Source organism: Gobio gobio (genome assembly GCF_949357685.1).
Source record: "Gobio gobio genome assembly, chromosome: 19".
NCBI lineage: Eukaryota > Metazoa > Chordata > Actinopteri > Cypriniformes > Gobionidae > Gobio > Gobio gobio.
This window is the reverse complement of record NC_137112.1, coordinates 43,425,172-43,443,871: the sequence shown is the minus strand read 5'-3', so window position 1 is coordinate 43,443,871 and position 18,700 is coordinate 43,425,172. Positions and strand designations below refer to the sequence as shown.

The 18,700-nt window shown below is 34.5% G+C and overlaps 1 protein-coding gene across 5 annotated transcripts in view; it reads right to left on the bottom strand.

Annotated features, from left to right (window-relative positions):
- tkta (transketolase a) overlaps nt 1–2,344 on the bottom strand; it is a 37,705-nt gene extending 35,361 nt beyond the window's left edge. For all 5 annotated transcript variants that reach the window (XR_013818594.1, XM_079844810.1, XM_079844809.1 and 2 more), the window contains exons 1-2: nt 2,092–2,344; nt 549–666 (exon numbers count right to left, since the gene is read on the bottom strand). Coding sequence is in view for 4 of the 5 variants with exons in the window: in XM_079844810.1 (XP_079700936.1) it covers nt 549–666; nt 2,092–2,198 (225 nt within the window). In the remaining variant the exon portion in view is untranslated. The remainder of the gene's footprint in view (nt 1–548; nt 667–2,091) is intronic.
- Nucleotides 2,345–18,700: the final 16,356 nt, after the last annotated feature.

The window sequence follows — 18,700 nt, the reverse complement described above, 5'->3', positions numbered from 1 at the left end:
ACATATTTAGCATAGCCCTGTATTATTATTATATATTATATTATTATTATATATTATATTATAATATTATTTACCATTTACCATTTTTTTACATATTATATTATAGGCTTATTATATCTTAGATTATTGTATGCATTTCTCATGGAAATCGTAGTCCAATTAGATATTTATTATAGTTTTATTTTGGGTAGCCATGGCTAATAAGATCATTGTGTATATAGCTATAACTGACCAGCATGTCCATTATTTTGCACACAATTCTCCTAAGGATAAATTAAAAAAAATAGTATAGTGCCATGTTTTTTGTACCATGGTTTGTACAATGTTTTTTTGGCACTTACAACTATAATACCATGGTATTCGTCATTCTATCTTGGAGTATAATGTAAAATTCCATATAGATATGTTAATAGTTAATAATTAATAATAGTACTTTTTGTAAAGAGACTAATTCTCCTGACTTACTGTCATCTTGGTTTAAACTTGAAATATTAAACCTGACACTTGAATAATCCCAGTTAGCGGAGTCTCTTCTCTTGCAACCTCACCTTGGACAGGATGAAGCGGTCATTGTTGGGGTTCTTGGGGTCATCGGGCCTGTACTTCATAGTATGGAAGAAAAGCACAGACATGATCTCTGCCACACTGCAGCATGATGTTGGATGCCTGGCGAATAAAAGTGAAAAGAGATAGGTAAGGAAGAGGTAGTTTCATATTTAACTAATGATTTAGGTATTGTTATGGTTCACTAACATTAACTTAAAAGAATTATCACACACACGCACACACACAAAGACAAATAATTGAGCTTGTCAGGTTTGAATAAGACAATTAGTGGCTTTCTATCCAAAAGGACGCCAAAGGTGATGTTTAATCCATGATGCCCCACCGGCACAACACTCGTGGCATAATCTAAAGCTTTGAGCAATCATACCACCCACTAACACCGTCTGCTTCAAGATTAGGTCAAAGACAGCACATGCCGTGAGATCAAATCTTCACCTGTCAAATTAGTGTTTTAAAATGCAATTTAATGTTACGCTCAGATATGAATAACTGCGCCATTCGGATTCATGCGGCAGTTTACATAACAGCTCAGCGGTACCATTAGAAATCATACTTTGCCTAGAGGAAAGAACATGCAATTTCACATGTGTATGAAACAATGGTTATGAAAAACAATGATCATCTTCATGCACCGCCTTATAAGCTTGTAAACGTGTGACGTTTTCAAATCATACAATTAGATGTTTTTTAATAATTACAGATGATTTCTTTTCTTAAGAGTGAAAAATCAGATGCTAATGTTTTATTTATAAAGAGCATGAAGTAAAGAAAATGAGCCAAACTAAAATGCAAAATAGATTGTTGCATATGATTAACAATAGAAAAATGACAAAAGAAGAATTCTTCATTAAATAGCAATGTGGAATACAGTTACTATTATTATAAAGTATTTAGTACTCAAACATCACAAAAGGTGATTACAGGTGTATTCCCTTTTAATTGTCCCGAGCTGAAAAGAACTAGCTGCAATTGCATTGCTGTAGAAAATATTATTAATAATAATAACAAAATCAATCCCAAAGGAAGTATAGCTGCTGTTAAAAACTGGTCAAATAAAGTAAAATAGTTCAAATGTGGTATTTTAAGCTCACTTTATACATGCAATGCACATATTAATACAAAAAATATATAGAAAAACTTCTCAAAAATACTGAATAACATTTCATTTGTCCATTTTCTAGCAGCATCATCTCACCATCTGTCTACTGAGGTTTTGAGGACAAAGATTATGCCTTGCATAAGGGTGTGCACACACAACAGTCTGTCTGTCTATCTATCTATCTATCTATCTATCTATCTATCTATCTATCTATCTATCTATCTATCTATCTATCTATCTATCTATCTATCTATCTATCTATCTATCTATCTATCTATCTATCTATCTATCTATCTATCTATCTATCTATCTATCTATCTATCTATCTATCTATCTATCTATCTATCTATCTATCTATCTATCTATCCAAGTAAGTCACATACAAAAAAAAAACTGGTATTTGCGGAAACTGTAGCAACTCTTACCCGTTGCCCACTGCTGTGGTGGCTTTGATAGAGTTGATTCGGAGGCGGTTGGCAATGTTTCTCAGCGCCTGCACGGTCTGCTGGTCTGGTTTGTGGTAGTCCTCCATGGGTTCAGCCTAATAGCACCACAGAATGAAAGGAGAGAATGAGGTTGAGGAGAGCACTGGTTGCGTGTCTGTGAGAGACAGAAAAAGGAGGAGAGGAGAGGGAGGCAGCTTTATGCCTGCGCACATACACACACTTTATAGTGTGCAACACAGGTCGAGAGGCAATGTGCATTGGCTGTGAAGGAGAAAGTGGGTGTGTGCTGAGAAGAGAGAGACTGAGAGAAACAGAGAGAGAGAGAGGAATCACTCATTATGACCTTTGGCTGCTGGATCTAAACTCATTACCAGATTAAAGATGCGCCTCAGTCATTTGAGATGATAAAGGGCGTGTTTGAGCGTGTTGGGGTTTTATCAGCTATAGTTTAGGGATAAAATTGTGGCCAGAATAAAAGAAAGAAAAAAAAATGATTTTTTGAAAGGGGTAAATGTCCAGGATGATGCCGAAAAAGCTATTCTGCACTGTAATGTCAATCTGTCATGGTTATATGGGTTAGTTCAAACTATATTCACACATAGCCAGATATACACTCGCCTAAAGGATTATTAGGAACACATACTAATGCTGTGTTTGACCCCCTTTCGCCTTCAGAACTGCCTTAATTCTACGTGGCATTGATTCAACAAGGTGCTGAAAGCATTCTTTAGAAATGTTGGCCCATATTGATAGGATAGTATCTTGCAGTTGATGGAGATTTGTGGGATGCACATCCAGGGCACGAAGCTCCCGTTCCACCACATCCCAAAGATGCTCTATTGGGTTGAGATCTGGTGACTGTGGGGGCCATTTTAGTACAGTGAACTCATTGTCATGTTCAAGAAACCAATTTGAAACCAATTTGTAAAGTATATTTGAGACTATACACTCACCTAAAGGATTATTAGGAACACCTGCTCAATTTCTCATTAATGCAATTATCTAATCAACCAATCACATGGCAGTTGCTTCAATGCATTTGGGGGTGTGGTCCTGGTCAAGACAATCTCCTGAACTCCAAACTGAATGTCAGAATGGGAAAGAAAGGTGATTTAAGCAATTTTGAGCGTGGCATGGTTGTTGGTGCCAGACGGGCCGGTCTGAGTATTTCACAATCTGCTCAGTTACTGGGATTTTCACGCACAACCATTTCTAGGGTTTACAAAGAATGGTGTGAAAAGGGAAAAACATCCAGTATGCGGCAGTCCTGTGGGCGAAAATGCCTTGTTGATGCTAGAGGTCAGAGGAGAATGGGCCGACTGATTCAAGCTGATAGAAGAGCAACTTTGACTGAAATAACCACTCGTTACAACCGAGGTATGCAGCAAAGCATTTGTGAAGCCACAACACGCACAACCTTGAGGCGGATGGGCTACAACAGCAGAAGACCCCACCGGGTACCACTCATCTCCACTACAAATAGGAAAAAGAGGCTACAATTTGCACAAGCTCACCAAAATTGGACAGTTGAAGACTGGAAAAATGTTGCCCTGTCTGATGAGTCTCGATTTCTGTTGAGACATTCAGATGGTAGAGTCAGAATTTGGCGTAAACAGAATGAGAACTTGGATCCATCATACCTTGTTACCAATGTGCAGGCTGCTGGTGGTGGTGTAATGGTGTGGGGGATGTTTTCTTGGCACACTTTAGGCCCCTTAGTGCCAATTGGGCATCGTTTAAATGCCACGACCTACCTGAGCATTGTTTCTGACCATGTCCATCCCTTTATGACCACCATGTACCCATCCTCTGATGGCTATACTTCCAGCAGGATAATGCACCATGTCACAAAGCTCGAATCATTTCAAATTGGTTTCTTGAACATGACAATGAGTTCACTGTACTAAAATGGCCCCCACAGTCACCAGATCTCAACCCAATAGAGCATCTTTGGGATGTGGTGGAACGGGAGCTTCGTGCCCTGGATGTGCATCCCACAAATCTCCATCAACTGCAAGATGCTATCCTATCAATATGGGCCAACATTTCTAAAGAATGCTTTCAGCACCTTGTTGAATCAATGCCACGTAGAATTAAGGCAGTTCTGAAGGTGAAAGGGGGTCAAACACAGTATTAGTATGTGTTCCTAATAATCCTTTAGGTGAGTGTATATTAAGACTGTTCTCTTTGATTGGTGATTGGTAATACTTTGTAAATGTATTGTTTAATACTGATTGTTGCTAAATAAGTCTATCAATGATGTTTCAAAATGAAAAGCTGAATGTTGAAGAATTGTATTGCCATCTGGTGGAATTTGGAGAAATCACAATGGAAAAAGAGTGGGATGGGTGAGAGAGAGAGAGAGAGAGAGAGAGAGAGAGAGAGAGAGAGAGAGAGAGAGAGAGAGAGAGAGAGAGAGAGAGAGAGACAGAGAGAGAGAGAGAGAGAGAGAGTAAATCTACTACTCTGTCTGTGTGTGATACAGCATGTCTAGTGGATGTCAAATGGCTGTTGTGGCTCTGCTCAGGGATTAGAGATCTTTCCATCTGCAGCTGTTACATGGTACAATCTAGAATAATCCACTGACTCATATTAGACAGGGAGGAGAAAATGTTCATTTCTTTTGGGGAGAGTCCAGAATCAGAAATAAATGCAGAAAACACACAATTTTCTAACTGAATAAAATACATCCATATATAAAGAACACGGGAATGTGAAGAAATTAAATACACCTGATACATAAAATTAACCCCTACGGGTCTGAGCCAGTTTTGGGGCACTTATAATGGCAAAAGTGTCTTTACTGTATTCAGCATGGGCTACCATAGTATGTGAGCAACATGTATATGCTTGTATTTTTGAGAGAATAACGTTTATGTGTTTTTGGAAAAAAACATCTAAAACTAAAATTGTAACTAAGTCACTGAAATAAGGCCACGAAACGCATAGTACATGTGTCCACACAACTATTACTTAGTTTTGACTAATGGATGTTGTTGCATAGAGTTTTTGCTTCAAACTGATGTGAACATCATTGTGCCTATACTCATTCCCATAAAACAATATATTGATTTAAGTTTTGAAAGACACTTTTTGTGTACAAAGCCCATACGACAAGAGGCATGAACGATCGTGAATAATGCTGTGATTCACAGCTGAGAAGACAAAGAAACGCATAATGAGCTGCATAATGAATGAGCCTTTGAGTCAGGTGAGAGGGAATTATAAGAATGAGGACAAAACAGGACAAAATAAATATATATATTTTTTTTTTTATTTAGAATATAGTTAACAATATAAAGTGAGAGCCAAATGCATATGTGGGCCAGTATCAGCTCACTATGATTCTCAAATCTGTGAGAGAAAAGAAAAAGAAACATCTGTGAGGATACAGGATCAACTATTGTATTAAAGGATTAGTTCATTTCCTGATATTTTATTCACCCTTATCTCATCCAAGGTGTTCATGTCGTTGTTTCTTCAGTCGAAAAGAAATGACTTTTGAGGAAAACATTCCAGGATTTTTCTCCACATCATAGACTTCGATGGCAACCAAAATGTTGAAGGTCCAAATCAATGCATTTTCAAAGGGCTTCAGAGGCTCTGCACGATCCCAGATGAGGAATATGGTCTTATCTACTAAAACGATCGCGCTTGCGTAATCATGTCAGATCAAGATGTAGGCTAAGGTGACCAGATTTCTGAAATGGAAACCGGGGACATTTCCTATTTGAGTGGTCAAAATATCACCAAAATCTCATTTGTTATTATCTTTTAATTAAAAAACAGGGACAATACATTTTTGAATGTTTTGTTGTTGTTGTTGTTGTCGTAGGCTCCCTATATTATTATTAACATTAATAATTTTTATAATTTAGTTTGATTATTAGGATTTTTGGTCTGGATTTAATACAATTCAACGTACCCACAAAAAAACAACAACAACAACAACAAAAACAATGAAAACAGTTAATAGTAACCACAAGCAGTTCAAAACAATATTAAAACATGACTTAACAAAAACACATTACAAAAATAAAATAAATATGATAAATAAAACTATTTAACAAATATTTTAACATTTATAATTGTAGTTCATATTTTTATTTTCACAAGTTTGTACTATATAAATTACTTTTTTAATTCAAATGTTTTGTTATGTTTGTGCTTGCAAATAACTCTTACTATCCTCAGTTGGTCTTGTTATTTTGCATTTTAGGCTTATTTTAAGCAGAAAGTATTCTGCACATGTTGTTGCAATTGTAACGTTAATTGTTTAGGTTTTTTACTGCTTTGTGACTGTGGAACAATCCCACACCCTGTTGAAGCTCTTTTATTAAGCAAATACAAACAGTAGGCTATTACTTTAATTTAACATGAACAGTTAGATAGCACACGTACGTCTGCAAGATGTCTGTTAAAGATCACTTAATCTGGAAAGCATCTGCTGTTTACAAACATCTGCACTGCACTTTACGTCCCTATTGTTACTGCGTAACAACCTGTAATAAACCTTGCACATTATACTTCTTTATATATACATATTATATATTTTATGTTAACCACTTATTTTTAAGTCTACAGTTTATCTCACTTATCATATCCACATATTTTTTATATTTTTATTTTTATCTTATTTCCTATTTTTATCTTTTACTTGATTTATTTATAATTCTACTTATGTTAATACTTTTTATTCTAATTTTATTCTATTTCTATTTAATTTCTTGTAACTGTTATTTGCACTGTCCATGGAGCGGACCTGTTTACATTTCACTGCCAGTTGTATATTGTGTATATAACTGTGTATGTGACAAATAAAACTCTTGAATCTTGAATCTTGAATCATCTTATAGACGTCTTTAAGATGTCAGTTTTTCATACATTCTAAATCATAAACATCTTAAAGACATTGTTTAAACGTCTATTTGACATCTGACAGGAAACGTCCAATAGATGTATTGCAGATGAACAAACACTCTAAAAAAATACGTCTTCCAGATGTAAACACGCACATCAAATAGACGTCTCCGAGATGTACGTGTGCTATCAGTTACTACCTTGAAAGCGATAACGATGTTTCTTTTGATATTTGACGGCAATGGTGTTCTGCCCTCGGTTACGTTCTTCATGAAGTAACGTTAAAGGGTTAGTTCACCCAAAAATGAAAATTCTGTCATTAATTACTCACCCTCATGTCGTTCGACACCCGTAAGACCTCCGTTCATCTTCGGAACACAAATGAAGATATTTTTGTTGAAAGCTGATGGCTGAGAAAGGCTTCAGATAGGCCTCCATTGGCATTCAGTACATTTACACTCCCAAGACCCATAAAAGGCACTTAAAACGTCGTTACAAAGTCCATCTCACCACAGTGACTCTACAATTATTTAACGATGCGACGACAATAGTTTTTGTGCGCAAAAAAAAATCAAAATAACACCTTTATCCAACTTGTTCTTGTCTTCCGTGTGTGCCTCCTCGACGCATGCGCGAGAATATTACGCAGATCCGGCGTTCGGACACATGACCCAGAAGCGATTTGTTTACAAGCAGAGGAAGACGCGCGTATCTAAGCTGTTGGATTCTACATTGATCGTGCTTTAGGTCTCGGCGTAGTTCTCAAAATCGGGCTAAAGTGCGCATTTCATGGATTCCCAAACCCCGGCGCTACGTCGTATACTCGCGCATGCGTCGTGGAGGCACACACGGAAGACAAGAAGAGGTTGAATAAAGTCGTTATTTAGATTTTTTTTGCGCACAAAAACTATTGTCGTCGCATCTTAAAATTATTGTAGAGCCACTGTGGTGAGATGGACTTTGTAACGACGTTTTAAGTGCCTTTTATGGGTCTTGTGTGTGTAAATACTGAATGCCAATGGAGGCCTATCTGAAGCCTTCCTCAGCCATCAGCTTTCAACAAAAATATCTTCATTTGTGTTCTGAAGATGAACGGAGGTCTTACGGGTGTCGAACGACATGAGGGTGAGTAATTAATGACAGAATTTTCATTTTTGGGTGAACTAACCCTTTAAGTAGCGGCGCGCGACCAAGTAGAATCAGTGTATCTCACAGGCTGCTGTATGTTGGTTGGACGCCTTTTTTGCAATATATCTGCGGGTTGTTTTGAACGAGATGTAAAATGGGGACATTTCCGGGGACAGCTCCAGTCGGGGACAGAACACCAAAAACTGGGACTGTCCCCGGCAGAAGTACCGCCCCCGTGTTTACAAAGCGCTTGTGCGAAGACTAATACAAGCGCCTTTTAGCAAAAAAACAAAAAACAAAAGGTAAACCAATGATGTCGGGCGATTTTGAAGTTGAAAAAGTTTTTTTTGTTAAAGGCTGTTTCTTCGGCAAACGTCTAGCGTGACCTTTCCAACGTGATTGCGCAATCTGTGGCACGTCACAGAGCAGCACAAGATGAGCAATTTAGGTTAAAAAGTAAATACATTTTAATTGTTTTTTTAAATGGCCGATCGATTCGCTAGATAAGACCCTATTTCTCGTCTGGGATCGTGCAGAGCCTCTGAAGCCATTCGAAGAGCTTTGAAACTGCATTGATTTTGCACCTTCAACATTTTAGTTGCTATTGAAGTCTATGATGTGAAGAAAAATCCTGGAATTTCCTCAAAATGCTTAATTTCTTTTCCGACTGAAGAAAGAAAGACATGAACACCTTGGATGAGATGGGCGTGAGGAAAATATCACAATTTTAAATTTGAAGTGAACTAATCCTTTAACCTTAATATAATGTCCACTCTTAACAGAAAACATGATTTGTATTATTGCACAGCATGTGAATAACATTTTGCATAGACACATTACTATTTTTTTAAGTTTTTGAAAGAAGTCTCATATTCAATACAGAAAAAAAACTATAGTGGTAATAGTGTATGTATGGTGTGTATAGTGCAGGGGGTTTCAAACTTTATGATGCCAAGGACCCCCAAATATGATGAACCTTTTATGAGAGACCCCCTTCCTAAAATCCATCTATATATTTTAATGTATGAAAAAACATTTAGGCCCGGTTTCACAGACAGGGCTTAGACTAAACCAGGATTAGGCCTTAGTTCAATAGGACATTTAAGTATAGCTTTTATAAACATTATATAGATATATAAACATTACTGCTGTGCATCTTGAGACAAAACAATGGCACTGACATATTTTAAGATATATCAGTGCAAGTTTTTTTTTCAGTTTAAACAACTCAATCATGCATTTTAGTCTGGGACTAGCTTAAGCCTTGTCTGTGAAGCCGGGGGTTAAACTGATAGATAAATAGTAAGTATGACATTATAATACAACATATTGTTTCCAAACTTAAATCTACTATATAATGTTGGATGAATAAACCTCAAGAAGAACATTTTCAGATTATTTGTATAAGCGACTTTCACAATAAATGTATGTAAGGAGCATACGTACTTCGTTAGGAATACCTTACAACCCCAGTGAGCGAAATAAATGGGACTATAGTGAGAAAAACTCACTGGAAAGATACAAAGAAAACACACAATTCTGGAATGTGTGTATACGGCAAGAAAGGAGACAGAAAGTATAACAGTTCGAATGTTCGTTAGACTTTATCCATTTTTGCCTCATCGTTTTATTCTCTGAAATTTTCTGGGGACCCCTTAGAACCTTCTGGAGCCCCGGACCCCAGTTTGAAAACCCCTGGTCTAGTGCCCATAACCAACAAATTCCTGCTATTTCTAAATATTACCACTAGAGAACGCAACTGCACCATAAAATCAAGCTGGAGCATTGACGTCTACATATGGAACAGCTTTCTTTAACACAAAAATCTAAATCATTTTTATCTAAAGACTTTTATGTTTGAGTGAAACCCTGCAATAAAATGTTATGTTCTATTTATAAGAATATAGTTGGGTAGGTCTTAGCACGTCAAGTAGTGTGACATGCTTATTCTGGACTAAGAAATTTTTCTAACTCTTTTATAAGTATTATTCATTCAGTTTTTATGTATAGAATATTACATAGAATATTAAATATTAAAATGAATGTCACAGCAGAGGGCTATTTTAACTGCAAATAAGTAATTTAAAAAATGTATTATACACGTATATAAAATATACATTAATTGATATTAATATTAGGATCACATCTAAATCGCATCATAAAAGTTTGTCAATATATAAAACAAAATTATATATATATATATATATATATATATATATATATATATATATATATATATATATATATATATATATATATATATATATATATATATATATATATATATATATATATATATATATATATATATATATATATTAGGGCTGTCAAAAGATTAATCGCGATTAATCGCATCCAAAATAAAAGTTTGTGTTTACATGATATATGTGTGTGTACTCTGTTAATTATTATTTATATATAAATACACACACAAGCATGTATATATTTAAGAAGAAAAAAATATTTTTATATATAAAACATTTATATTTATATATATTATAGATTATATAAATGTATATACAGTATATACATGCAAATATTTCTTAAATATATACATGAATGTGTGTGTATTTATATATAAATAATAATTAACAGAGTACACACACATATATTATGTAAACACAAACTTTTATTTCGGATGCGATTAATCGCGATTAATCTTTTGACAGCCCTAATTAATATACATTTGAACCAAGATTCTTTATGTTTGAATCTAAAAAATAGTCACACTTTTATCATTATGATGAAGACATGTTAGAAGCCATTCATGCAAAAGAGAAGTTTCTCTTTCCCTTAAAATGGCATGTTCGGAGTAATACTAGTCCAATTATAGTAGGACAATAATAAAAGTGTTTCTGAAATTAGCTTATGATATCATGTGGTGTCTGTCTAGTGCACACATTTGGCATGAATCAACACAGCTGGCAGTGTTTGCACAATGAGCACATGACTCGGCCGCCACTCTGCAATGTCATGCTTAGGTTGACCAGTTATGTCACATGTCAGATTCTGCCATCTGATGCCACGTGTTGGATTTTGAATGCTGTGATGTCATTTTACTGCATCCCTGTCACTCGCAATTAGACAAGGACTAGAATGTCTGGAGGGAAGGTGTGGAAGTATGAAATCCAGCGTTGGCATCCATCCATACTGTAATTGTCATTTCATCTATTTAATCCCAGAACCATCTCATTATTATTTTATTTGATTACTTTTATGTAACAATTACAATGGGGACTGGAGTTTTCAAGTATCAAAAAGTGTGGGGGAAAACGTATTAAAAAGTTAAAATAAAAAAAATGGTATAATATATTATTTGAACACCACGCTCTAAAAAATGCTGGGTTAAAAACAACCCAAGTTGGGTTGAAAATGGACAAACCCAGCAATTGGGTTGTTTTAAGCAAACATTTAACCCAAACGCTGGGTTAAAACAACCCATTCACTGGGTTAAAACAACCCAATTGCTGGTGCATTCACTGTTGTTATCAAAAACGTCATTATGAAAATAAAATACACACATTTCCATCATAGCTAATATAGGTTTCTAAATCAAATAATATTCAGTAAATACAATCATAAAACAAAAGCAAAATGTTTCTTTTTCCAGTCCACAAAATACACAGGTAAATGAAATGTTCATCTTAAATATTGGAGTGTGTAATATCAATTCTCAGAATGCCATTTTGATGTAATAATGCTGGTCTCCGCCCACTCCGCTGTCCCCTTTTCCCCCTTCCATTCTCTCTCGCTTTATCTCTGAGTAAGCAGTATCTCCTCTGGGCTTTCCATCCCAGTCAGAAGCACTTGTCATCAAACTGCTCCAAAATGTGTGACCCAATCCTAGCCTGAGAACCCATGCCCATGTGACACATGTCAGCCAATCAGGAAAGCCCGTGGTCCCTCACCTCCTGAAGGGAATGTACATTCAGGGTGCATGACTGTTTCTATTTTTACTTTCTTTGGCAGCAAACGGCGCAGACTACAACAACAGTTAAAATCATAACTTAACATAGCGCCACACAATGCGCTCTGGGAGACCTAGGTGTTAGCTGCACTGAATCCACGCCAGTAAAGTCCTTGGGATATATTAAATAACAACACCTGCTGAAATACATGCTAATATTCACATACTCCAACACACACAAATGTGACTGTATATAGACTGAAAGCAGGTATACACAGTCTTGTATGAATATGTTTATGTGACTAGACACATAATGGAAAATCTCACAAAAATGTAATTAATTATATATAAAAAAACTGTCTTTCTCCTTTTAAATATAAAATATATATAATTTTATATGTATTATTTTATTTAAATCAGCATAAATTACCATGATATGGCCATACCGTGTGTGTGTGTGTGTGTGTGTGTGTGTATACACACACACACACACACACACACACACACACACACACACACACATACACATGGTAATCTAGGCTAAAAACCTGTATTTTTATGTTTTATGTCCATGTTTACAATACTATTCTTTAAAATATTTATTAGTATTATTATTATTTACATCAACTTAAATTATATATATATTTTAGAAGATATATATATATATATATATACACACATCGTGGCTAAAAACCTGTACTTTTATGTTACATTACATTACATTATTTATGTTATATTACTATATCTCTTTAAAATATTTCTTATTATTAATTATTATTATTTACATCAACTGAAATATATATATATATATATATATATATATATATATATATATATATATATATATATATATACATATATATATATATATATATATATATATATATATATATATATATATATATATATATATACACTAAAAACAGTTTTTCCTCTTATTTATTAAATATAAAATACATATTTTTAATATTTATTATTTTATTTAAATCAGCATAAATTACCATGATGTAAAATAAATTACATATTTTTCAGTAATTGGAGTGTTTTTTTTTTCTTCGTATTACCTTAATGACAACTGAGATGGAAATGTGCCTAATTTACAAGAAATTAATGTCTAAAAAGTGCCAAAAAAAGAAAGTAGTAGACCGTATACAAATATACATGTTCCACCTTATGATTTTAGGGTGAAATGTGACCCAGACATGTTTTTGACAACTTTTGCGAGATTCACAAACACAAGCAGCCTATGCTACAGAGATAGACTTGATTTTAATGCCAGCTGCTCCTTGAGGGATAAGTCAGCTCCTTGGTGCTCACTCGATTACCCATAAGTCACTCTGTGGTTGCTACAGCGACATAGCATTTAGCCTCAGCACCCAAGGGGGAGGGCTGGTCAGATATCAGTTATCTACAGCTGTCAATCACTCAGAGTGCAGCCAACTAGGTGGAAGGATCGCATGATTGAGCCTGATGGGGCGGAAACATTTAGCTGCGTGTTATTCTGTGCAAAGTAATATTAGAAGGAAAATACACAGAAATGAAAGGAAGGGATTTAGGGATTAATTACACACAGAGAAAAAGGGTGCCAAAATTGTACATTTAGGGGTACAACAGCTTGTCACTGGGGCAGTACCCTTAAAAGGACATCTTTGTACATCTTGTACTTTGGTACTAATATGCACCTTTTAGGAGTAAAAAAAGTACATAGATGTCGTTTTAAGGGTACTTCCCCAGTGACAAGCTGTTGTACCCCTAAAGGTACAATTTTGGTACCCTTTTTCTCAGTGTGAAGAAATAAAGGACACATAAATACCATAGAGAAACAAAACAGATGCACGAAACAGAGATAGGCAGGCATGGGGAGAGAGTGAGAGAATCGGAAGGTTAGGAAGTTGTGAGGATGCTGGGGATGAAGCTGGCAACATAACTGACTTTAAAGGCTCTCCACATCTTGTCTCACTTCAACACACACACACACACACACACACACACACACACACACACACACACACACACACACACACACACACACACACACACACACACACACACACACACACACACACACACACACACACACACACACACACACACACACACACACACACACACACACACACACACACACACACACACACACACACACACACACACACACTCCTCATATGTTTACATATGTTTGGTTTTGTTGTATGCTACTGTACACAACAGTAATGTTTGACCTAATACATATTTTCTGTTTCTACATTGCATTGGTGTTTAGAGTGTACTTGTTACCTCTCTCAGGGATTACTTTCACTGAAGAACATTGTATTGAAATTTAGATATAAGCCTGTGAAAGACCAAAGAGCTTTAGATTTAGAACAACAGTGTTTACATGGTATATCCAAAAATGTACTATTATGAAAGAAGTGTTTATCATTTGATGCAAATGCTTCATTCTTAAATGCGTTTATGGCATTTTGAATGCGGTGTTACATTTTGAAGGAGATGTGAGGCATTTTGTGTGTACAGTTTTGGGAATTGTGTGTAAAGTTTTGAAAAAAGGAGACATGGTTTTGAAGTAAGCAGTTGGAAAAAACTGCAAGGATAATAAATGTTTCTTGAGCATCAAATCAGCATATTAGAATGATTTCTGAAGGATCATGTGACACTGACTGGAGTAATGATGCAGAAAATTTAGCTTTGATTTCAGGAATAAATTACATTTTAAAATATATTAAAATAGAAAACAGCTATTATACATTGCAATAATATTTTGCAATATTACTGTTTTTACTGTATTTTTGATCAAATAAATACAGCTTTGGTGAGCATAATATTTAAAAAATATCTTACCACAAACTTTTGAGCTACCTAAGTCTGATGAATTAGAAAAGCAAAAGCACACCTCTCCTCAACGAACCACACAATTTTAATATTGCTGACTCTCAAAAAATAAGTGTTAATTGTCTGAAGCGAAAACACAGCATGCTACTGGTAGTGATAGTGGTAAAGAACCCCGTGACACAAGCGTGGCTCTCACTGCTGCCAACAGATACCTCTGATATATGAGCTTCACGTCAGCAGTTAGAGAGGCAAACAGGGATGAAATGCAGGTAGAAAGAGAAGAAGAGAGGGAGTGAGAGAAAGAGACAGAAGGCAAAGACAAATGTTATGCTGAGTGGCCTCAGTTAAATTATTGCCATTATATTAGATAGATAGATAGATAGATAGATAGATAGATAGATAGATAGATAGATAGATAGATAGATAGATAGATAGATAGATAGATAGATAGATAGATAGATAGATAGATAGATAGATAGATAGATAGATAGATAGATAGATAGATAGATAGATAGATAGATAGATAGATAGATAGATAGATAGATAGATAGATAGATAGATAGATAGATAGATAGATAGATAGATAGATGATATCGAAAAAGATATATAGTACATAGATATAGATATTAATGCTGTCAAAACACAATTAATCACATCTAGCATAAAAGTGTAAATGTGTGTGTGTGTGTGTGTGTGTACATATGTATGTTTATAGTATTTTTATTTACAAATTTTTATGTTAGATGTTGATTTGACAGCACTTCTAAATCGCATCTAACATAAAAGTTTGTCAATAAATAAAATATACATATATATATATATTAGGGCTGTCAAAAGATTAATCGCGATTAATCGCATCCAAAATAAAAGTTTGTGTTTACATAATATATGTGTGTGTACTCTGTTAATTATTATTTATATATCAATACACACACAAGCATGTATATATTTAAGAAATAATATTATTTTTTATATATAAAACATTTATATATATTATAGATTATATAAATGTATATACAGTATATACATGCAAATATTTCTTAAATATATACATGAATGTGTGTGTATTGATATATAAATAATAATTAACAGAGTACACACACACATATATTATGTAAACACAAACTTTTATTTTGGATGCGATTAATTGCGATTAATCTTTTGACAGCCCTAATATATATATATATACACACACACATATATATACACTGTATATATAAATAATATGTTTTGCCTGATTAGATTCTGTTATGGAAATTACATTTTAAAATTTGTTTGGAATAAAATTGGCTAATTTCATCAAAATTAATATTTGTATTCTTTTTGCATCTTTTGAAAAATCTATAGCTTGATTCGAGTCTACCCTTTGAAAAAAGGGGAATATGTTTATCAAGTTGGAAATGATGCCAGATTTGATTTAACGTAATTTTCACACAGTAAACAGATGTTTATTATTTCATGTTTGATCTTTAGATGATCATAGTCGCTACATCATATCATATAGTCTAATTATCATAGATAATTAAGATTTGTATGATGTATTTTCATATTTGAAAATAAAAAACAATAAAATCTATACTTACAACCCACTTGAAAAGTAACAAAAATAAACAATCTTCCAAGACAAAGTTAATGTGGCCTTAGTAAAACAAATGTAATCTGTTAGTCATAAAACTGTTTTTATTTTGTAGCATTTCTGTGTTCTTCACTGTACAACTCATGTCATGTGACAGTTGTGAATGGTGATTGGCTGAAATACCCAATATTTAATTATTAAAGTTGCTTCAGGGAGAAACCATTATATCCGTTAGACAGGTAAGCAGACACCAGCCGTAAATCTATCCCGGTCTCACAGTGAGCCCAAGGCCTGCCTGACCCTGCCACCGGTCACTTCAGAAAAACACATGGACTTTATAGAGCTTCATCATGGCTTTTATGATGCCATTTTATCAGATTCATAAAAGCAACCGTTCCAAAGGTGAGCTAACATCAACTTTCTGTCATATTTTCTGCTCATATTTTATTGATTGTTGACAGGCATTTGGTAAAACATTGAAGACGTTTAATTAAGGTTTCACTACAATGAAATATAAGAGTATTTTGTACAGTAACGACATTTAGATCTATATGTAGTGGTATATAATTAAACAATAGAAAAGTTGAGATGAAGAATGTAATTGAACGTTGTGTTGTCCGCTCAAGAGCGCAGAGAATATTCCAGACATGACTGGTAATGTGAGAGATGATGGTTTGAGTTTCTGAGTACAGCAGGTGGTGAACAGGTGTTGTCTTTTCTAAAGATGCCTGGTGGATCCTTTGAAATGATGCATGAAAAGAAACATTACAAGGTTATCCTTCGATCGAGGATGATCAAACAGATGATTATTGCCTGCAGTGCAGAAGAATATGTATTATTCTTGCCGTTTCTGTTTGCTATAGTCTCCAGAAATACACCTCCTCTGAAATGCTGGAAATACTGTATTTGTCCTCCCATGCACAGGATAAAATGGGTTTCTTGCGTTAATTCAGATTACACAGTTTTCTCTGTGAAAATGATTACTCAAGGGAATTCCTAACTCTCCGAGCTCTAATTGCATGTTCTTGAAGGCCTTCGGTTCTCCTCTGTGAGCTTTATATTTTCTCGTCCTGATTAGGTCATTTCTACACTCCGCACACACACTGACGACTTCGAATTCACCCTTTCAGCCGGCCTTCCTTATTCAATCAGTCACAGCTGTCATTTATGCAAACCACCTTGGCATATCATTTCACTGGCATGTGGGTCTGTAGTTTAGGGTCCTATTTAATGAATTAGTATGTATCAGATTTATTGCCCTATTCCTGCTTATCTAAAGGCATCTTTACACAGCTGAGTTAATGCTGCTCTGTGTTTGCTCAAAATTCTGTGTAAAGACACAATGCTGCATAAAAGCCAGACTAAATTATGTTCCATTATAATAATTACACTGTAAAAAATGATTGTGATTTTAACGGTATTTTACTGTAAAAATGCTACGGTGAAAAACAGTTCATTGGTTAACAGAAAGTTTCCGTACTATATACGGTGAATAACTGTAATAGATCTAACCTTACATTTCATTTAATTTTGCTGTAAAATACAGTTAAATTGACTGCTTTTGGAAGTGAAAAAGAACAAGTCATTGTGTAATTTACAGTGAAAACCCGTAAATTGACATTACCAGAATTCCCTGCGTGACACTTCACATCTGATGTATTTTCATTGCAATAACTGTTTCTTCTTTGTTTGTTCTAATCAGTTATGTACATTAGGGCTTTATGTTACATCTGATGTTGTTAAATAAATTTTTTTAATTTCATGTGTTTTACCATGATGGTGTTTAGTGTTTGTGTGAATGACACTTCTATATATTAGTATTGTCCTCTTAAAAGCTGCTTGTGATGAGCTTTGATTCATCATGTGATTCTCATCACCACTGTGATTGGTGGTTGTCTGTATATATCAAAGGTACATAACAAATATTAGTATTTCAATAGGTTGGTAATTTAACATTATTTCAGTTAATGAAATATGTTTTTTATTTACCATAAATTGTTTACAGTGTAAACATAATCATTACAATATAAACCTTTAAATTATACGGTTTTGAACTGTAAATTTTTTTTAAACGTAATTATTACATTAAACCTTTAAATTATACGGTTTTGAACTGTAAAATAAAACATTTTTTAACCGTAATTATTATAAACCTTTAAATTATATGGTGCTGTCCCTAAAAACCTAAAACGTTACAGCCGTATTTTTTACGGTAAAGTTCTGGCAACCACAGCTGCCGTTTTTTTACCGTACATTTTACGGGGATTTTTTTTTACAGTGTATAACAA